Below are 24293 nucleotides of genomic sequence, written 5' to 3'. Positions count from 1 at the left end.
TATATATTAATTATACTATATAATCTATTGTAATATAATTATATAATAGTCTACTATTATATAATTATAACTGTATATATTGAATATTATTGTATGTATTAACTGTATTTATTAATTATTACTGTATTTTATTAATTAAATATCACTGTATATATTAATTATACTATATAATCTATTGTAATATAATTATATAATAGTCTACTTTTATATAATTATAACTGTATATATTGAATATTATTGTATGTATTAACTGTATTTATTAATTATTACTGTATTTTATTAATTAAATATTATTGTATATATTAATTATACTATATAATCTATTGTGCTATAATTATATAATAGTCTACTGTTATATAATTATAACTGTATATATTACTACATATATATTATTGTAGTCTGCTCTATATTATTATATAACTATATATACTTATAGTATATACCACATATATTATACTTGTAGCATGTACTATATATAGTTTTACTATATTATGCTTATAGTATATACTATATATAGTCTTATATTATATTATATTGCACTATATATAGTATATATTATACTTGGATTATTTGTTTCCCAAGGTCATTCCTTCGTTAGTTAAATGAACCACCCTGCATAATCACCGAAATTTACAAAATTTATTTAGCTCGGACGGCCACAGTTACGTGTCTCTTGAAATATGTCTCTTCCGTTTCTCTGCAGAAACACAACCAACTCCTCCGTTCCCGCTGCAATCAATCCTGATTTAAGTTACCAAAATTTCTTTCCTCCCAAGTTTCTAAACATATCCCTGAATATCTTTTCTCCAAATTTATATTTCTGATATACTTATAGCTCGCGAAACACAGCTCACCTGAGTGGTGGAGTCCCGTCTGGTGGTAAGCATGGGATGCGTTGGCGTGCTGACCGGGCTGGAGCTACCGGAAGTCGAGGTCCCGGGTAGTGGGAGGTTGCTACCAACCGTCGGTGACACGCTCGGCGGTGTTACCGACGACATCACGATTGTAGGTGGTGTGATGGACGATTCCAGGGTCAGGTTCTTGCTCTCGGCTTTCGACTCCACGATCGAGGCGGTCAGCGAGGTCGACGTGGTCGTTATCATGCTGGTCGTCGACAGGACCGTCGTTGTGGTCGTCGACGTTTTCGACTCGGTGCTCGTTGTCACTGGTATCTTGCCCTCGATGCTGCTCGATCGCTCGCTTTTGTCCATGGAGTTGCGCGTCTCCAGGTGTTCCCTGTGTTTCAGAAAAAAAGAAAAAGAGAAAAATATCTAACAATTCTTAATACGAAAAAACTCCGTAGTCCCAGGAATTCAACTTCTTCGAGGAGAGAGAAATTCTTGCGAAATAATTGAAACAACGATAATAATAATTAATAAATGATAATATATAAATACATAATATACAATATGAATAATAAAATTACATAATAATTAAAATAACAATAATAATAATAAATAGTAATATATAAATATATAACATACAATATACATAATAAAATTACATAATAATTGAAATAATAATAATATATAAATATATAATATAACAATATATATAATAAAACTGCATAATAATTAAAATAATAAATAAATAAATATATAATAATATACAATATATATTCCAAAATTAAATAAAAATTAAAATAATAAATTAACAATAATATACAATATATATATTTATATATAATAAATAAATAAATAATAATCTACAGTATATATAATAAAATTACAAACAATTAAAATAATAACAATAATAATAAATAAACAATAATATAAAATATGTATAATAAAATTACATAATAATTAAAATAATAAATAAATAAATAAATAAATAATATACAATACATATAATATATATATAACAAAATTAAATAATAATTAAAATAATATTAAATAAATAAATAAACAATAATATACAATATATATAATATATATAACAAAATTAAATAATAATTAAAATAATAATAATATATATAATAAAATTAAGTAATAATAATATAATTACTTCCGAAATAATTTGCACCTCGAATGATCAATGATTCATATTCCCAGTTTCGGGTTCAACAACGAGTTAATTAAATTCTCTCCCCCAGAAATTGTCCTCCGAGAGATCCGATTGTTGAAACTGGCACGTTGTGTACCTGACAGCGTTGCTGGCCGCGCTGTCGGTGCTGGACGCGCTCGGTCTTTGATCGCTCCTGTAATATTTCATGGGCATCACGCCGCTGCCGCTGTCCATCGATTGCTGCGACTGTCTGCGCCTGTGATGACTGCACGTGTGCTTCCGCTCGCTTTGGCTCTTGGTCCTTCCGCTCTCGCCGGAGCCACGCCGGGAGCCTCTCGACTCGCTCCAGCCTGCATCCAACATTTCGAGACCCGCTCGTCCGTACAAATGGATAAGGGAATTGGCTCCTTGTTAGATATTACCCTGTCTTTGGTTTCGATCAACTTTCTCGCCTGTTTTTCTGCCAGATTATGTAATCGTAATATGCACACGTTTCAATCAACTTCATCGAGGAAACGCACGTGTAGTCTTTTCTTTTCAATTGAAATTATTCCAAGTGAAGAAACATATTAAATCTGTTGGAGAACTGTATAATAAAAAACGAAGAACTCGTCGTACGACACCACTGATAATATTTGATTCTACTTGACAATCAATCTGCTTTTCAAAGATTGCAATTTTAAATTTGCCTTTGATTAAAGTTCTTTCGATTGTTTAGAATATGGTTATCATTTGACAAATAAAATACACAGGTGTGTAAAATATAGTTTTAATGATCGTGTTGATATCGAAACGCGACTTGTAATATTAGTTAATTTTTTTTTATAATTAAACAATCTTTCTGGTAATTTGAAAAATTCGTCCCTGAAGATGTTAACGCGCGCGAACTGACTATATTTTACACACCTGGTATTTTATTTGTCAAATGTTAACGATATTCTTCAAACAGTCATAAGAACTTCAACCTCTTGCGCTGAATTTCCAAAATTGAAATATTTTCTCAGTTTCAAATATATTTAAATAAAACAAAGTCGGCAAGGCAAATAATAAATTTGTTACTTCTCAATAATTTCTATCAATTGATATCATACCGACGAGTTCAAAAAGAAAGCGACGAATTATACGTATACGGTTACGGTCACTCGTTACGGTCCGCAAAGAGTTAACCTCCAAAATTGTAATATTTCCTCAGTTTTAAGTATATTTAAGTAAAACAAAATAGGCAAAACAAATAATAAATTTGTTACTTCTCAATAATTTCTATCAAGTGATATTATATCGACAAGTTCAAAAAGAAAGCGACGAATTATATGTATACGGTCACGGTCACTCGTTATGGTCCGCAATCACTTGCCAACGCAAGGGCTTAACCTCCAAAATTGTAATATTTTCTCAGTTTTAAGTATATTCAAGTAAAGCAAAATCAGAGAAACAAATAATAAATTTGTTACTTCTCAATAATTTCTATCAAGTGATATTATATCGACAAATTCAAAAAGAAAGCGACGAATTATATGTATATGGTTACGGTCACTCGTTACGGTCCGCAAAGAGTTAACCTCCAAAATTGTAATATTTTCTCAGTTTTAAGTACATTTAAGTAAAACAAAATAGGCAAAATAAATAATAAATTTGTTACTTCTCAATAATTTCTATCAAGTGATATCATATCGACCAGTTCGAAAAGAAAGCGACGAATTATATGTATACGGTCACGGTCACTCGTTATGGTCCGCAATCACTTGCCAGCGCAAGTGCTTAAACCTCCAAAATTGTAATATTTTCTCAGTTTTAATTATATTTAAGTAAAACAAAATCAGAGAAACAAATAGTAAATTTGTTACTTCTCAATAATTTCTACCCAGTGATATCATATCGACGAGTTCGACAAAAAAGGCGACAATATATTGTATACAATTCGGTCACTCGTTATGGTCCGCAATCAGTTGCCAGCGCAAGTGGTTCACCTCCAAAATTGCAATATTTTCTCAGTTTTAAGTATATTCAAGTAAAGCAAAATCGCAGAAACATAATAATAAATTTGTTACTTCTCAATGATTTCTATCAAGTGATATTATATCGACCAGTTCGAAAAGAAAGCGACGAATTATATGTATACGGTCACGGTCACTCGTTATGGTCCGCAATCACTTGCCAGCGCGAGTGGTTGATCAAAGGCAGCGTTGCAATATTTTTGTCAAGTAGAGTAAAGTAGCATCAATGCTATCATACGACGCGTTATCAATTGAGTTTCCTCAACTGCAATTTTAGACTCTGTACGTCGTAGCAATCGCATCGGTCAGCTTTCTGAACGTTCCCCCTTTGCAGAAATTGAAATTCCAAATTGGTGGGAATGTCCCCTAACCTCGATAAGTGGGCGAGATGACGGTGGGAGGCGGTTGAGGCTGCGGTGTCTCCTTCTTGCCCCATAGCCTGGCGATGTCGTTCTTCAGCTCGCTGATGGTCGAGTCCTTCCTGGACTTCGTCGACGCCTGGCTCCTGATCCCGCTGTCCACCGAGCTCTCGCGCCTCTTGCGCAACCTCTCCAAGTGGCTGGCATCGGTGGTCGTCTGCCTGGACCATGGCAACGACTTGGCGATGTCGGCCAACGTCTCGCGACGGTACAGCTTGTTTCCGCGTTCGCTCTTCGCGGACGAGCCACCGCCGCTCCACTCTCGCAGAATGTCCGTCAACCTGGTCAAGCTGGACCGTCGGCGTGTCTGGTTCGCCGTGGAGGTCTCCTGCGGCTCGTTGGGCGGCGATATCGACGTGATCTGCGTCGCAGAGTCTCGCCTACCGGTTCCTAGACAGCACCAGAAAATATATTTTTCATGATGAATCTTTGATTTTATTTTTATATTTAAATCGTTATTAGTATATATATATTTTTCATTTTTATATATAAATTAATTATTAATATATATTAATTACATTAAATATTATAAATTATGAAATTATTAATATTAAATATTATAGTTAAATTATAAAATTATCAATATTGTAGTTAAATTATCAATGTTAAATATTGTAGTTAAATTATAAAATTATCAATATTAAATATTTTACCTAAACTATAAAATTATCAATATTAAATATTGTAATTAAATTATAAAATTATCAATGTTAAATATTGTAATTAAATTATAAAATTATCAATGTTAAATATTGTTGATAAATTCTAAAATTATCAATGTTAAATATTGTAGTTAAATTATAAAATTATCAATGTTAAATACTGTAGTTAAATTTAAAAATTATCAATATTAAATATTGTAATTAAATTATAAAATTATCGATGTTAAATATTGTAAATAAATTACAAAATTATCAATATTAAATATTGTACTTAAATTATAAAATTATCAATATTAAATATTCTATGTAAATTATAAAATTATCAATATTAAATATTGTAATTAAATTATAAAATTATCGATGTTAAATATTCTAAACAAATTATAAAATTATCAATGTTAAATATTGTAATTAAATTATAAAATTATCAATATTAAATATTGTACTTAAATTATAAAATTATCAATATTAAATATTGTAATTAAATTATAAAATTACCAATATTAAATATTGTAATTAAATTATAAAATTATCAATATTAAATATTGTACTTAAATTATAAAATTATCAATATTAAATATTCTAAGTATATTATAAAATTATCGATGTTAAATATTCTAAACAAATTTTATTTAATATTAATATTAAATAAAATAATAAATTAATATTAATATTAATATTAATATTAAATATTGTAGTTAAATTATAAAATTATCAATATTAAATATTGTACTTAAATTATAAAATTATCAATGTTAAATATTGTAATTAAATTCTAAAATTATCAATGTTAAATATTGTAGTTAAATTATAAAATTATCAATTTTAAATACTGTAGTTAAATTTTAAAATTATCAATATTAAATATTGTAATTAAATTATAAAATTATCGATGTTAAATATTGTAAATAAATTACAAAATTATCAATATTAAATATTGTACTTAAATTATAAAATTATCAATATTAAATATTCTATGTAAATTATAAAATTATCAATATTAAATATTGTAATTAAATTATAAAATTATCGATGTTAAATATTCTAAACAAATTATAAAATTATCAATGTTAAATATTGTAATTAAATTATAAAATTATCAATATTAAATATTGTAATTAAATTATAAAATTATCAATATTAAATATTGTAATTAAATTACAATATAATTAATATACAATCAATCAATATATTTTAATAATTACAGTATACTAAATATTAACATTTATATTATTATATTATTTATGTTCTATCATTAAATATATAATTATTTATATTATTAAATATTAAATATTAATTGATACCCTGACATTAATCAAAAATAACCAACACTTGTTAGAGTTGACTCGCAAACCGGTCAACAGTCTGTGTAAAAACATCGAGCTGAAGAGTACTCACCGAGACGTTGCCTCAAAGTGGATTCCTCCACTTGTTCCCGCACGAGATCGTCCCAGCCGTTGCCCCCTTGCCACACCAGGCCAACCTGGTGGCTGAGGATCGGCAAATTGCACACGAAGCAGATCGCCGTCATTGTCCTGAAATCGAAAGCCAGTGGGACGATCAGCCGATTTGATTGCCGCTGGCTGGCGGAGAATTAATTAACTGAATTTGCGAATCAACGGGGTGCAATTAAACTGAGTTCTCAACGACAGAATGTTAATAATACGTTAGGTGATGTCCAAGGCCATGCCAACAGAGCGCTCGTGAAGCGACACTCGATCGAAGGTCGCGGTATTCCTTCGCTACTTCCTCTTCTACGTGGATCTACCTGATACCAGGTAGTAAGTGAAAAGACTGTAACTGGAACGTAGACACATGCTTGGCCTCACCAAGGAGAAGGAGAATCGCAAACGAGAGAAAGAGAGAAAGAAAGAAAGAAAGAGAGAGAGAGAGAGAGAGGAACGAAGCGCCAATCGAGAGTTCACTTTCCCGGGCGAAACTATTATACTACTTGCTACTTGGAACTTCTCGCAGCGAGTCGATGAAGTCATAATGTTTTTTTTTTTTTTTTTACAAATTTCTTTCGAAACTTCAAAGTTCCAGCAAATTCTTGAAAGCTGCTAAAAGTTGGAAAATCCAAATTAAAGTTTCCGATGCCCGTTGAAACGTTAATCTCCATCGCGTTCCATCGACTCTCTGCTAAGATCGTAGTGACGAACGATACTTCTACTTTTCACACAACTCGCACGGAACATGAACACGGAAAAAATACGCAAAGCAGACAAAGAATCCAGAGTAGGTACGAAAAGCGATCTAAAGTAGATGTCGTCGCTCCTTTCTTTTTTTTTTTTTTTTTTTAAGGAAATACTGGGCCGCTAAATGGAGCAACAATGTGGAGGCATAGTGATGCAGATGTGTGGCTACAGGGCTGGCATTCGCACGGCCAGCGTCATTCCCAAAAAGCGTGGATGCAGCGGAAAAGAGATATATATATATATATATGTATATATCGTGGACACGGTGTTATGCACACGTGTACTTGTGTATCTGGCTCGTGCACAGGCTGTGGAACATGTTTTTCACGCAGATAAAGAGCGACTTCTCCCGGCACGGCAAATGGAAAACGGATATGTTTTTGAAAAGAAAAAAGAAACAAAAATGAGATCGTAAGAAATATTCTCGATGGTGATGAGAGATGAGATTAGACATAATGGAGAAGTTTACAATTGATTAAATGTTTATCGATCGATTAATCGAGAGGTTACTGTACGAAAAAAATTTTCGTAATTTTGAAATACTCAATGGTGCAGATAGAATAAGACAAAATTGTGGAATTAGAATTTATGACTGATTAATTGATCACAAAAGAATTTTAGTAATTTCGAATAGTTATTAAACTGAATAGTTATTAAATGAATAGTTATTAAAATGAAAAATATTTAGTGATAGGTAAGTACAGATAAGACAAAGTTGTGGGATTATAATTTATGAGAAATTTACAATTTACGATTAATCGAGAAATTATTATGCTGTATTTTATATTATATTACATTTAAAATATAAATATAATATAATTATTATGTTATAATAATATATATTATACTATATATTAGTATAATATAGTAATAGTAATATAATATAATATAATATAGCAATGTATTAGTATATAGTATAATATATACTATACTACATTTAAAATATAAATATAATATAATTATCTTGTTATATATTATTATAATATAAAATATAAATATAATTATTATTAAAATATAGTATATATATTATACTATATTTTATATTATATTATATTTATTATATTTATTATTTATATTATAAAATATAAATATAATTATTAAAATATAGTATATATATATATATTATACAATATTTTATATTATATTATATTTAATATAGAGTGGCCACTGAAAGACTGAATGAATTGAAACAAAAACAACTTTTACAAACACATGTTTTGTCAATTTTTTATTATTTTATTTAGAAACATAATTAATGGATTTTCTTCCAGTATTACGTGTGAATTTCTACGAATTAAAATTTCTCTTTTCACGAATCTTTCACTCAATGCAACAGCGTGCAGATGAAATGAAACAAAATTGAAAAATTACAATTTATGACTAATTAGTCGACAGATTGCGAAACTATTTCAATTTCGAATAGTTGTCGAAAGAGAAATAATTTAACAGTACATGCAAGATAAGACAAAATTGCGAAGTTAAAATTTATGATTGACCAATCATCATAGAGATCAATATGCAAAGCACGTTTTGATAAACAATTTTGTTGTTTTTGTTTCGCGAGTGCGTTTTAAATGGATATTTAAACTGTCCGAGGAAGGAGACTCAGTGTTCCTTCAAACTGGCTCTTAGTCGTGTCCAATGAAATCGGAAGAATCTTCCATAGAACGGGGGTGAGCGAAGCGACCGAGACAAAGTTGAGATTTTTCTAGAGTTCTCGAGCGTTCCGCCATTGTTCTCTTTCAACTTGAAGCGAGGACTCTAAGCAGCTAAGTTATTTCGCATTTAGAAAGCAAGGTGTACCATCGTACAAATTGGATATACTTTAAACCGCTTTGTAAACTTTCTCATCCGGAGGCTGCCGCTTTCTTGAATACCTGTTCCGAGCAGGAACTTTACTTTATCATTGCTGAAAGAAATAAATAAAAAAAAGAAAAACACACACACTTTCCATCTTCATTGCGAACCCGAAGAAATCGCTCTGCCTGCACCACACTCTGTGCACGAAATACTATAAATAAAATATTGACAGAGAAAGAGAGAGAGAGAGAGAGAAAGATAAAAAAAGTGTAGCCGCGTGTCTGTCCTCGTATCGATCAGCGTATAATTATAAAACCAATCAAAAAAAGAAAGAAGATTCTCGAGAACGGGAACAAATCTGTATTTGGTTCTGGTCTGACGGTTCGACCTGTAATGTCGAAGTCTGGGGTTCTGCAACGACATCTCATGGCAAGGTCCTGGCCGACCTGCAAAAGACACACACACACAAAAATGTTGTTTTTTTCGTTTCCTCAGCTCTGTCCACGGGAGCCTCCTTCGGAGCCTGCATTGGGGAAGATGGTTGAGCGGAAATAATGCGGAGCCTCCGCGCCACTCGCGTGAACCACGTCGAATCGACGAATTACTTTGGAGAAAACGAATTTTCTTAACCTCTTGGCACGCGCGAATCAAGTGAGATTAATTAAACTAAGTTGAACGAAGGTAACTTGGGAATATAAAGATGAAAAAGAGCATGTAGAAAAATAGTCTCACACAGAGAGTGGTTCGTTTCAGTGAAATATCTTGACGATGCAGAGGATATGTTTTGCCTAACGTGAATCGTATCGAAAAAAAAGTTTTGTTTTTCTAATAACTGGAATTATCCTTATATTATATATAATATTATAAATAAAGTTAATATAAATAAACTTTATTTAAACCAATATTATATTACATTGTTATATCAATATTAAACCAATATTATATTATATTGTTATACCAATATTAAATCAATATTACATTGTTATACCAATATTGAACCAATACTGTATTATATTATTATACCAATACTGTATTATATTGTTATACCAATATTGAACCAATACTATATTATGTTGTTATACCAATATTGAACCAATGTTATATTATATTGTTATACCAATATTAAACCAATATTATATTATATTGTTATACCAATATTAAATCAATATTACATTGTTATACCAATATTGAACCAATACTTTATTATATTATTATACCAATATTGAACCAATACTGTATTATATTGTTATACCAATATTGAACCAATATTGTATTATATTGTTATACCAATATTAAACCAATACTGTATTATATTCTTATACCAATATTCAACCAATACTATATTATGTTGTTATACCAATGTTAAACCATTATTATATTATATTGTTACACTAATATTAAACCAATATTATGTTATATTGTTATACAAATATTAAACCAATATTATATTATATTGTTATACCAATATTAAATCAATATTATATTACATTGTTATATCAATATTGAACCAATACTATATTATATTATTATACCAATATTGAACCAATACTGTATTATATTGTTATACCAATATTGAACCAATACTGTATTATATTATTATACCAATATTAAACCAATACTATATTATATTATTATACCAATATTAAACCAATACTATATTATATTATTATACCAATATTAAACCATTATTATATTATAATGTTATACCAATATTAAACCAATATTATATTGTTGTACCAATATTAAACCAATATTATTTTACATTGTTATACCAATATTAAACCAATATATTACATTATTATACCAATATTGAACCAATACTATATTATACTGTTATACCAATATTAAACCAATATTACATTACATTGTTATAAAAATATTAAACCAATATTGTATTATATTATGTTATTTAAGCCAGCATTATAAATAAAGTTAATATTAATAAATTAAAGAGATTAAAATTATCATTTATCATATTTTCTAATGATCTAATTTAAATTCCAAATTTAGAACACTAATCTGCTGAAACAATTTATATGAATATTTATTGATTATAAATTAGTCCTTTCGTACAAATAATTTAAATATTTTTAAATTATTCCCAATAACTGTTAAGAATACTTTTTTTTTCCCCCAACTTTAGGCGCTAACGGTAGTCAAAGGGTTAAAGAAAAACTACCTACAATAGCATCTACGTATAAAACGTTGGAATTTTTCGTCCCGGTGAATTTACGAGGAGTGACAAGGCGAGATATTCTTCTTAACAATGTTTAGACTCCCGCCGGGTGGAATTGTTAATTCACCGGCGGGCCGACGAATTTTGGGAGCGAGGATCGTCTCAAATGAGAATCCCGACGGGTGGGGGGAGGGCGAAGGAATTTAATCTCACATCGGCGCGTCCATTGAACGTTGAACAAAGGCGAGAGGGAGAGGACCATAACAGCTGACTGACAATGGTACGAGAAAGAGAGAGAGAGAGAGAGAGAGAGAGAGAAAGCCTCTGTTAATCTTACGAATTTATAATTTACCAGGCCGCGTTAATAACTCAGCGGGAGTGACGCGAGGGTGTCACTACGCAATATCCTCGCGGGAAACGAATGAGAAAGCACTTGATTTATGCGACCTTGGGGGCTTTCGAAAGTCGGGGAAGTTCCCACTGCCTTTGGAAGGTCGTCGGAACTTTCGAAACTCGCCCGGATTGTGAAAGCGTCCGAAAAAACTTTCCGAATTTATGAATACGCACAAACACAAACGATGCAATTTCCCAGCTGCGCCCCCTCTGGAATCTCTGGTCCTCGAAATTTAGGTTAAGTTAGGTTTAAGTTAGGTTAGGTTGTTATTTGTTTATTTATTTTTTGGCGTGACTTTTGCCAATTATTATCGATTTACTTACTTTATCTTTTAATAATTTAATATATATAATTATTTAAATTCATATACCTGATATTTAATATATATAATTAATATATATATATAATAATTTAATGTATTAATATAATAATTAATATAGATATAATAATTTAATATATATAATTATTTAAATTCATATACCTAATTCTATAAATAAAAATTATTGAAGAAACAAATATCACCAAATAAATGAATAATAAGATTCTATAATCTATAATTGAAAAGTATGTTTATTTTTATTCTAAGAATTTAATCTAACAATGCTCCATTCTAAAATTACTTCATAATTAAATAATAAAAACTATATTCTTAAAAATATTGTATTTAAAACTTATGAAAAAATAATATTCTAAAAATTATAATATTTCTATGATAATTTAAATATTAAATTATTTATCCTAGTTGACCTTATTTATTTATGTCAACTGTTCTGCGTATTTTTCTTTTTTATTTAATCATCTACTGATTTCATATGACATGATATCGTAATTCGTATGAAAAAACACCCGATATTCTTCTGTCTAATTTTTTGTTTACATTTGTTAACAAATGGTCCAAGAAACAATAATAATCCATACCTAATTCGATATGTATCGTACGACGTACTCGAATGAGTGTCACAATTGACGAGGCCAAACCAGTTAATTTTTGTATAGCGCTGCTTTCCATCATAATGCGAGGCTCGTAAAAAATTCACGAGCCTCGAATTTCCTCAAACACCCTCAGCCAAGAAAGCTCGTTGGAAATGTGTTTTACCAGCGAGAACGATCATTCTCTCCTCTGGTGAGATTTGCAATTCAAATTTCCTCTTTCCTCTCTTTTCTTTTTTTTTTTTTTTTCAAATATTCGTGGCAGAATCTCGAAACATTGTGAAAAATATCGACGATAAATTCCGTCGGAGAGGTTTGTCTACTTGTCTGTTTTTAATTCGACTGCTTCGAGTGTCGATAGCAACCGGAGGAGGAGAAAAAAAACAGAAAAAAAAAAAGAAAAATTTGATTTATTCGCTCGGGCGGTGGGAGAAAGCATCGAGTCGAAGAGTGTTCTAGTGGAAGAGCTTTGAAGCGGGAAGATAAAACAACTTCTGGACAAGGTACAACCTGCCAGGCTGACCATAAATCACCGGCTCCCGAGTCACGAGTTGAAAATAGTCTCCCGAGCAAGACAAAAGACGGTGTTTTGCTCGGAGTGAAAAGGCTGTTCAAAGTACAGGCTTCTTCGAAGAGGGAGAACGCGTGATACGTGAAACAGATTTATAAAACGGATCTCGATAAATTGGAAGACAGATTTCATTTTTAAACAATCGCTATCAAATGTCTTTATCCTCCAGAGCCTTGGAAAAATTTTTTCCCTCTTCTTAGAAAACGTGAGAATATTTTCATTTCTCCCAAGAAATATATTCCGATAATCAATTTATAATTTATTACTTTAATAAACTTTTAAATAAATATGGGATAATTTATTGAAAAAAGTTTCTACGAAGTTTTATTTCCTAATGTTTCAACTTTATTTAATATATTTGATTTAAAATTCTTATTTAACAAAAATATTGTTATATATAATTATTATATTAATATATTTATGTTCAATAATAATTTTTATATTATATTAATTTATTAAATATAATATATTATATAATTATTAAATATATTTTATATATTTTATATTATAAAATTTATTAAATGTGATATATTATATAATTATTAAATATATTTTATATATTTTATATTATATAATTTATCAAATGTAATATATTATATAATTATTAAATATATTTTATATATTTTATTTTATATAATTTATCAAATGTAATATATTATATAATTATTAAATATATTTTATATAATTTATATTATATATTTATTAAATATTTAAATTAATATAATTTATTAAATATATATATAGCTATTTAAATTTATATATATATTTATTTATTATAAATTTAAATAGCTTATATAGAGTATAATATTGAAAATATAATGCTTCAAATAAACTATATATTTAATGTGATTAAATGTGAAAGAGACGCGAAGTTTTCTTATCTTATTTTCAGAAACTAGTCTCGTTTAGAGACACAGGAAATGCAAACAACGCTGCAACATAAACAAATAACATAGAACCTCAACTTCCAATTCACATTCGGGCCAAGAACTCGGCGGAGCAGTTTCACTCGAGATCTCATTCGAGAATATCCAGCAATGTCTCTCCTGTAAATCGTCTGTGTAACGTCTTTAGGAACTTTCTCGTTGCTCGAAGCGCCAAGTTCTCCGGCGACGTTCAATTTGTAAAATTTTCGTACCCCCCGTTATCTTAGGATGTCCTGTTATCCGAGCAAGTTACGAGTCGAGTTTCGTGTTGTGCGAACGATTCTTGCAATCTTCACGGAAATTTGACGACATCGAACGACCAACGACAGCCTTAAAAACCTTCTGCAAAAAATAAACGTCTGCTCTTTTCACTTTTTACAACTTATTTAGATACTCTTGCTCGTCCGGCCAGTGATCTATCGCGATCAACAGGCAACGAGACGTCCGAAAATATGGAATACGACGTTAATTCTGCTATGAACAACGCTATACTCGAACGATCGATCAGCTGCGATACTTTAAACTAAAACGTGTCTCTTTTAATTGGCGAACAAACGACAAGGGTCGGGGAGAAATTCATTGCCCGATTTGTCATCCGGGGTCGATCGCATCGTCATCGCCAGCCATTGATCACATCGACTAATCGCTGGTTCAAGACGCGTCAATTAGTCTCCCGTCGATTTCGAAAGTTTCCTTCGAAGTTGGCGAATCTTAGTTTACGATTAACGCTGGAAATACCAAAATGGCCAAGATGACCAACTGTTGTCGACCAACTTTTTGTTAGAAAGTTCGTAAAATATATAAATTAAAAATTATTAATGTATATATTTTAAAATATATGAATTATATATTATGCATTATATATTTTAAGTGTTAATTTATATATTCTAAAATATGTAAATAATATATTATATATTTTGAAATTATAAATAATAATAATATAATAAATAATATATATATATTTTAAAATATATAAATTACATATTAAATTATATATTATATATTTTAAATATTAATTTATATAAAATTACAAATAATAATAGTAATATAATAAATAATATATATACAAATATATTTTAAAATTATATGTTATATATTTTAAATATCAATTTGTATATTTCAAAATATATAAATTAAAAATTAACAGCTACGCTTCCAGCATCAAAGCGAGAGGGAAGCGTGCAAAAATTGCGTTCCATCAACTACCAATGCGATCAAAGTGGCCAATCTATAATTTTCTAGAATTCTACAAATTTGCAACGTTATGTTTTTAGTGATTCAGATGATTTCTATAGGATACACGAATAAAAGTCCTTTGCACTCTAATTTCTTCGATACGATCTTTACGCTCTTTTATCGATAGAGTCCCAGCGTTGAACGTGCACGTCTGACCGCAAAGTGACTCGTTCTACTTGATCGGCTAGTTACACGAAAACTTCTCAGTTTGCCAATCAGGATATCATTCTGTTATAATTAATTATTCTGTCACAATATTATTCTCTAATATTATTCTATTCTCTGTTAAAATATTATTCGCTCGCTTGATACTTCGCCATTTGACGATCAAGTCTCTGTCGAATGTTGTTTCGTGAATGTCTTTATTTTTCTATTTTCCTTTTTTTTTTTTTTTTTTTTTTCAAAAGCTCCTGTTCCTAGGAGGAGGTGAGAATTTTCTTGACACTCAGGTGATTGCATTTCTTTTTTTCTTTTTTTTTTTTCTTTCTGCAGAAATAAACGATATTTCCGCCAGGACGTTTCCTCTCCGCTAGATTGCAAGAGTTGTTTGCATCTCCGAGGTTTGATGCCTTGAAAGTAATCTGCAAGAACTCACTCTCCGTCCGGTATCGTTTGAAGAAACTCGTCCGGAGAGAGAGAGAGAGAGAGAAAGCGTGGAACACGTTTCCAGCGTTCTCGAGGATCGAACAGATGAAATTACCTCCCTTTCGCGGCAGAAGAACTTACGAATGGATTAGGGTTAGTTTACTTTGTGAAAAAAGTGGAAACGTCTTCAACCACCGAAACGAGCAATTTAAATTTTTCTTCTTCTTTTTTTTTTTTTTAATTTCATCGACATAAGACAGTAGATTTCTAGACACTTTGTATTTCAAGCTTGTATTTCAATTTGTTGCAAAGCTTCTCCATTTCTCTGCACATTCGTGCCCACTCTTGGGCAAATTTCTCTCGTTAAAGAGATCGTGAAGTAAACGAAACGAAAGAGAAGGGAATTCACTGGTACTAACGAAAGGGGAAATGCTCGTTACGCAAATCTGTCTGTAGTTTAATGGCCTAAGTACGCTTTGTACAATTTATAGCAGATTCAGAGAGCTCGGCGAATTTTCTTGTTTATATGGAAATGTATCGAAATGAAAGAGAGTGATTGTACTGTTATCGAAGCGAAGTCTATTATGGTAGACGCGTGATCCACAGGTGTTTGTTAAATGCGAGGCAGTGGAGAGTTCTGCCAGCGAAAGATTCTGCCAATCGTGAAATCATTTTACGACCTAGTTTGTCATTTAGTTCGTCATTCTGTTCGCGCGCATAAACGTCGCATTAACTCACGGAGCTACAAAAAAGAAAAAATTGATCAAGGATCAAACTACTAAATCATTCCTAATAATTTTTAATCGCAATTGATCGATACTTTTCGTCTATAACGATTAAGCCTAATGATTATGATTGGCAACTTTATTAAGTAATAAATTATCAAGTAATAACCCTTTGATCGTTGATTAACAATCTGGTTTTTTAAGTTCAATCAAGTCAGTTGTTAATAGTCAAGTTCTTTTCAATTTAAATTGTTTTCATCAATTTCAATTTTCCAATTCAAGATAACAAAGCCTCTGCAAGTTCGCGGAAATAACATCAATGCTTAAATACGATGAAATAACGTTTCTTTTATTGTTGCTCGTTTCTTGAGAAATCAGCAGGTGTTTAATAAAATAAGCTAATTAACTTATTTATATTTAATTATAGTTAATTAACTATATTTATATATATATTTATATTAACTTATTTATATTTAATTATAGTTAATTAACTATATTTATATATATTTATATTAACTTATTTATATTTAGTTATTAATAGTTAATTAACTATATTTATATATATATACATTTATATTAACTTATTTATATATATATATAAAACTACAAAGTTAATTAACTTATTTATATTCAATTATGGTTAATCAACTATATTTATATATATATATTTATATTAACTTATTTATATATATATAAAACTGCAAAGTTAATTAACTTATTTATATTCAATTATGGTTAATCAACTATATTTATATATATATATTTATATTAACTCATTTATATATATAACTGCAAAGTTAATTAACTTATTTAAATATATATTTATATTAACTTATTTATATACATATAACTGCAAAGTTAATTAACTTATTTACATATATATATATTTATATTAACTTATTTATATATATATATTTATATTAACTTATTTATATATATATTTATATTAACTTATTTATATATATATATAACTGCAAAGTTATTTATATTTATATTTACATTTTTTTACACTTATTTATATTTAATTATGGTTAATTAACTATATATTATCTTATTTATATATATAACTGCAAAGTTAATTAACTTATTTTATTAAACTCCTGCAAGATTTCTATATTTTATATATATATATATATATATATATATATATATATATATATACACAGATAATAATATATGGAAATATATCTATAGAATATATATATATAATATTCTATAGATATATTTCCATATATTATTATCTGTGTATATTCGACAGTAATTTTATTTCGATTAAATATCTGAATTCGAAATTAGCATTTAAAGCTTCATTGCAATTTCGAAGTGTACCTTCAATTTGAATGAAATTACAATTAAATTCGATGTAACAACAAACAATTGATAACTGACGATTAACATCATTTTTTGATCAATTATAATCGGTTAATTCTATCAGTCTATCAAATTTTTCGATATTACGACTGATTTTATCAATCAGTCGATCAAACTAAAAATTTAATAAAACGTAATATATTATATTATATATTAATATGTTTAATATATTTAATACATTTAATATATTTAATAATTTAATAGTATATTTAATATATTTAATAATTTAATAATATATTTAATAATTTAATAATATATTTAATATATTTAATAATATATTGAATATATTTAATATATTTAATAATATATTTGATATATTTAATAATTCAATAATATATTTAATAAAAAGCAGAATAACAACAATAACGACGGTTTTCTCAAAAAAATGAAACTCCAGACGTTCGACAATCTTGCGCTCTCTCTCTCTCTCTCTCTCTCTCTCTCTCACTGAGACATCCCGTACATCCCGTGCGTGACAGTGTTATCCAGAGAGAAATCGACTGTGGGATCTCTCTCGAAAGGGGAGAGCTAAGCACCCGTGAAAATGAAATTGTCCACGCGGTTAACTCCAGAGCTCGGAACAGGTTGCATAATTTCGTTCGATCGCACCCACGTTAAATTATTCGCCAGTCAAACGCGTGTACGTTTACGAGACATTCCATTTACAATGGGACGAATTCACCGCGAACTAGCACGAGAGAAAAAAAGAAATGAAAGAGAGCATGGAGGAAGCGCGGGAGGACGATTTGATCCGATTTGTTACACGACTTACGAACGGATATAATTAAACCTCGAGAGTAATCTTAAACAGACGATCAACCCTCTGTTTCCACATAATACACGACTTTCGTACGATTTCACCAAACCGAGTTGAATGCCCGGTACTCGCCGAATTACGCGATAAATTATTCAGCCTCGCGTAAGCCGATTTACATCGATCGAAATTCGATATTTCGAGAGCGGGCCGGCTCAATATCGTTGGAAAATTGTTTCCCCACTCTCGTGGAGGGGGGAGGGGAATGATTAACGTCGCTGCATTCGTCGGGATATTAACAAATTTCCAAAAACTAAAAAAAGAAAAAAAGAATATCTCACTTTTCCACGGTCGACAAAAACTGTATCGGAATATTCGCATGATCGCGTTGCGCCGTGACGTCAATTGACACGGAGCGGATTAACCAATCACCTGGCAACGTTCCACCCTCGCGATACACTCGATAAATTTTCATTTCTGCCCGTTCCCGTGTCTCTATTCACCTCGAATTTGGTGAAAATCGGTGGGAATCCGTTCGTTTCGGGTTTTTTTTTTTTTTTTTTTTTGTGCAATCATGCAGCAGCGTATTCTGTTCCGTCACACGGAATTGTATATAAGGAACAACGTCGTCGTGCGCGGCAACACTCGAGACGTTGCTTCGTTGTTGCGAATTTTTTTTCACCCGATTTCTTAAAACGCTCGAAAACAAAATTTTNATAAAATAATATAAATAATATAAAAATATATACATATAATATGTAATATATAAAATAATATAAATAATATAAAAATATATATATAATATATAATATATAAAATAATATAAATAATATAGAAATATATATATAATATATAATATATAAAATAATATAAATAATATAAAAATGTATATAATATATACTACATAAAATAATATAAATAATATAAAAATATATATAATATATAATATGTAAAATAATATAAATAACGTAAAATATATATTATATATATTATATTTTATATTATATAATATACATTATATTTTATTAAATATAGTTTTAAGGAAAGGAGAAAAATCTCCCCCAAAGAAATCGTAACGTAAAAAATTACACGTAGCAGATGTTGGTCGAGAAATGAAGAACTGGAGACGAGGGTAACGGAAACAGGAAAAAAGAGCCTAAGGGTTCTTCGGGATTCCTGAGGGCGTTAATATTGTACTCCTTCTTCCTATCGTAGAATTTATGTCTATGATTCAAAAAAAGAGAGAGAGAGAGAGAGAGAGAGAGAGAGAAGGTAAACGGAAGAAACGAAAAAAGAAGGAAACTGGCTAAAGAAGCAGCTAACTCACCGACCCTCGACCAATACTTTGTCTCCGAAATCTATACTTTAATAACCTAAAACGGGAAATCAAAGGAAACTGGTACAACAAATGAAAATCCTCGTGTAAGCTGTGACTAACAATAATCTACTAAAATTAACAATAATCGAATTTTTTAAAACAATAATTGACTTCTTTCAAAATACAGTTCTCCACAACTTGTAATCTCAAGGATCATAACATTTCAATCTTCAAATCCATAGTAGATTCAGTTACAGAAAAGATTTTTCAACTATGGCTTTTGCACACTATGGCAGAAGAGAGAGAAAAGTACCTTCATTTCATAAAATCACCCGATATAAAAATATTTTAGAATGCCTAAATGTCTAAAAATATTTTAGAATATCTAAACATCTAAAAATATTTTAGAATACCTAAATATCTAAAAATATTTTAGAATATAAATATCTAAAAATATTTTAAAATACCTAAATATCTAAAAATATTTTCGTATACTTAAACATCTAAAAACATTTTAGAATACCTAAACATCTAAAAATATTTTAGAATACCTAAACGTCTAAAAATATTTTAGAATACCTAAACATCTAAAAATATTTTAGAATACCTAAACATCTAAAAATATTTTAGAATACCTAAACATCTAAAAATATTTTAGAATAACTAAACATCTAAAAATATTTTAGAATACCTAAATATCTAAAAATATTTTAGAATACTTAAATATCTAAAAATATTTTAGAATACCTAATATAAAAAAACAGGTATAAAAATATTTTAGAAAACCTAAATATCTAAAATTTGTATCCAAATATCTAAAACTGTCTAAATTTTCAACAACATTTTCAAAGACATTTTACAACAAAACGACATCTTTTAAAAATCGAGACTTCAAGCTTCGAAATGAGTCCGAATTTATCACAGTTATTACAATATCACAATAATTTCTCTTTGTAATTATCGAAATCACAACAGCTACAAATTGCAGAATATTAACAGAAGTGATCGCTCATTGATTATTCGTTTCGTGAATAATTCAGTTTCACTCGATTATAGTTTCAATAATTTCATTACCAACGCTTCATTAGAAACAGCTAAGTTTCCAAGTTTCGATTTGTACACGGTTCGGTCACTCGTTATGGTCCGCGCAACCAGCTGCCAGCGCAAGGGGGAGGGTTAAATGTTTCGTCGTCGCGCGACGTAAATAGGTTAGGTTGGAATCCTCGCCGCCATTTCGTCGTCGCGCGATGTAAATAGGTTAGGCTAGAATCCTCGCCGCCATTTTATCGTTTTTCGCACCGCGAAACGTGCAAACGTGCTCGAGCACAGTTGCGGAGGTGGTGCAAGTGTGGAATGAAGGTATTATTGGACGAAGTGAAGAGGCACTGGCCGAACGAACGAGGAGGAAATTGAAAATGTGCCAGAGGCCCTCGTTGAACATGTCGTTCCGTTCGAGGATATTGTTCCGTGCGAGCGACTAAATCGGCCGGAGGTTCTCCAAAGACTTGGTAACTTTTCTATCTTCAACCTAAAATCTATCTATCTATATTGTTTGTAAAAATACGTGACGAGAGATCGAAACTCTCTTTTTTTTTTTTTTTTAATCGTTCGACGCAAAGCTTTCGACGATCGCCGAGTTAATCGTCAACGAGCACCGAAGTAGAGAAGAGAAATTGCAAAAGCAAGGGAAGAGAAAGAGAAAAACAGCGGCGCGAACGAGGTTTCCAATTGCAATTTGCGATTTTTAAGTAAAATTCTCGGGGGGGGGGGAATCGCCGATTAAATGATAACGCGTGTAACGTCAGCTCTCGCCGCTGTGTAAAGAGCCGGTTCGAAATCGTTTCCCCTTTGTGACCATTTAATTAAAAGCCGATGTAATATCCTCTACCGAATATACCGTGCTTGAGATTTTTTTATTCGTTCTATTCGAGGAAGGAGAAGCACGCTAGAGAGAAAGAGAGAAAACTGTGGCCAGTTAATCTTGGAAATTCGTGATTTCGAGCAAATACATTGAAAATTCGCTGGATTTCGAGTGAACGTGCGCTTGGTCGATCCTTTGGCGCTGACTTCGCGGAATTTGTTTATTAGAGCGAAGCTCCATATTAAACGGTAGGGGGGAAGGGGGAGGGAGAGTTGGAATATTTGAATATTAATAGAAAGATGAAAGAAAAGTGGGGATAGATTCGAATTTTATCCTCCGATTTTCATCTGTGTTATTAAGTGCTGCGAATTGTCAGCGATGATTGTAATTTATAATTAAGCCAGCTGGCAGGCGAAAACAAATGAATCCAAATCATATATAATAAATAATAATGTAATATAATATAATATTTATATATATATATATGATATTATAATATAATATAATATATATATAAATGATTTATAATATAAATCTTTTGTGAAATATATAATATATCATAAATAATAATGTAATATAATGTAATATAATAATAATAATATAATATTTATATTTGTATATATATGATATAATATAATATATTATATATATGATTTATAATATAAATCTTTTGTGAGATATATAATATATAATAAATAATAATGTAATATAATATTTATATATGATATTATAATATAATATAATATTATATATAAATGATTTATAATATAAATCTTTTGTGAAATATATAATATATAATAATATATAATAAATAATAATGTAATATAATATAATATAATAATAATATAATATTTACATATATATATATATTATAATATAATATTATATATATGATTTATAATATAATATAAATCTTTCGTAAAATATATAATATATAATAAATAATACTGCAATATAGTAATATAATATATAATATATAATAAATATGTAATATTCTGTAATATTTGAAGACACATTTCGAAGGCAAGTAATTCTACCGATGTTTTTTCGCTTCGTGTACGTATGTACGTATATCGTTTCTGTTTTCATATTCCGAAGTGGAACTTTCGTTTTGTCACCTAGACATCGATGTGACAATTGTATCAAACAATGATTTTGCGTTTAATTTCAATTTAATTTCGAAGACGATATATATTAGGAGTACCAATAATGTCGTTCTTTTCAAATTTTGATAAACATTGCCATCTAGTGACAATAATTTGACTATCGACAACATTTAATAACTTTAACATTTAACTATTGTTACAACTTAAAATTTTTTAGTAACTGTTAATATTTAACTATTAGAAACTTGGAATAAAATTCTTTGCTGTATCGCGTTACTTTATAACCAGTCGTTAAAGTACACAAAACTACTTAAATAACAAAAAGAACACGCATCTGAAGAGATCCAAACAACCATAATCGACGTATGTTCTGCGTACTTTTTCATCCCTTTCGTACATGCAATATTTATCTATTAACTCCGTTATGAATTAACAATTCCGCGACCAACTTTACAAAACGTCTCGTTCTTCCTTTTATGTACGTAATCCGTTCAAATTCGGGGACACTCTGTATAGCGAAAGGAAACTGCAGATTCACGTGAAACAATAGGAGGATTAAATTCGAAATTACACGGGTATTTATTTTGCTGAAAATTGCGTTGTTACGCGCCGCGGAGTTTTCGAATATTATCCACGACATTTACAAGGGATTTAGGATTTTTTCATTCCTTCCTTTCTTTTTTTTTTTCTTTTTCTTTTTTCTCGTACTAAATCAATATTGCGACGGGGGGGCTTAATGGACTTTTATATCTGATGACCCAGAAACTTTCCGTGGATTTCGAAGGGAATACGAATGCAGTTTCTCGATACCTTTCTCCTCCTGCCCCCCCCTCACGCGTACGGAATGTTTTCCACCGATGTTTCTGAAATATCGACGATTTATACGTTCCGCTTTCGCACGTTGTCTCGATCGGCAAACAAAAAAAAAGAAAAAAAAAAGCGTATTAAAACGAGAGACGTGTATACAAAGAGGAGAAAATGGAAAGGCGGGGCAACCGAGTGTATACGAAAAAGTTCTGCAGCGTTTAAAAGAAAAGAACTTGCCATAAACAAATAATAATCACCTGGATCCCGTCACACCAATAAAAGGAATAGAAGGAAATGAGAAAGCCGACTCCTTAGCCAAAGAAGCAACAACAGACCGAACAAACGAATCCAACATCCCAAATCCCACACCAAGACCTACTAGCTTCAACGACCAAAGCTGAAAGAGAAGGATGGAACAGAATTTGGACTACGACGAATAGAACCGAAATACACGACATT

At 29.9% G+C, this 24293-nt stretch overlaps 1 protein-coding gene across 3 annotated transcripts in view; it reads right to left on the bottom strand.

The window, feature by feature from the left end:
- LOC122527862 overlaps positions 1–24293 on the bottom strand; it is a 79943-nt gene that overhangs the window by 42754 nt on the left and 12896 nt on the right. For 2 of the 3 annotated variants that reach the window (XM_043652418.1, XM_043652420.1), the window contains exons 3-7: positions 9463–9520; positions 6478–6614; positions 4370–4807; positions 2141–2354; positions 855–1236 (exon numbers count right to left, since the gene is read on the bottom strand). In XM_043652418.1, the coding sequence (XP_043508353.1) occupies positions 855–1236; positions 2141–2354; positions 4370–4807; positions 6478–6614; positions 9463–9497 (1206 nt within the window). In that variant the 5' untranslated portion in view covers positions 9498–9520. Of the gene's footprint in view, positions 1–854; positions 1237–2140; positions 2355–4369; positions 4808–6477; positions 6615–9098; positions 9118–9462; positions 9521–24293 lie in introns of those variants that run through there. The other variant, XM_043652421.1, reaches the window with a different exon arrangement.

The sequence above is a fragment of the Frieseomelitta varia genome, unplaced genomic scaffold (assembly GCF_011392965.1).
Source record: "Frieseomelitta varia isolate USP_RPSP 00005682 unplaced genomic scaffold, Fvar_1.2 scaffold_235, whole genome shotgun sequence".
NCBI classification, from domain to species: Eukaryota; Metazoa; Arthropoda; class Insecta; order Hymenoptera; family Apidae; genus Frieseomelitta; species Frieseomelitta varia.
The sequence above is the reverse complement of the archived record's forward strand: the minus strand, read 5'-3'. Positions and strand labels throughout refer to the sequence as shown.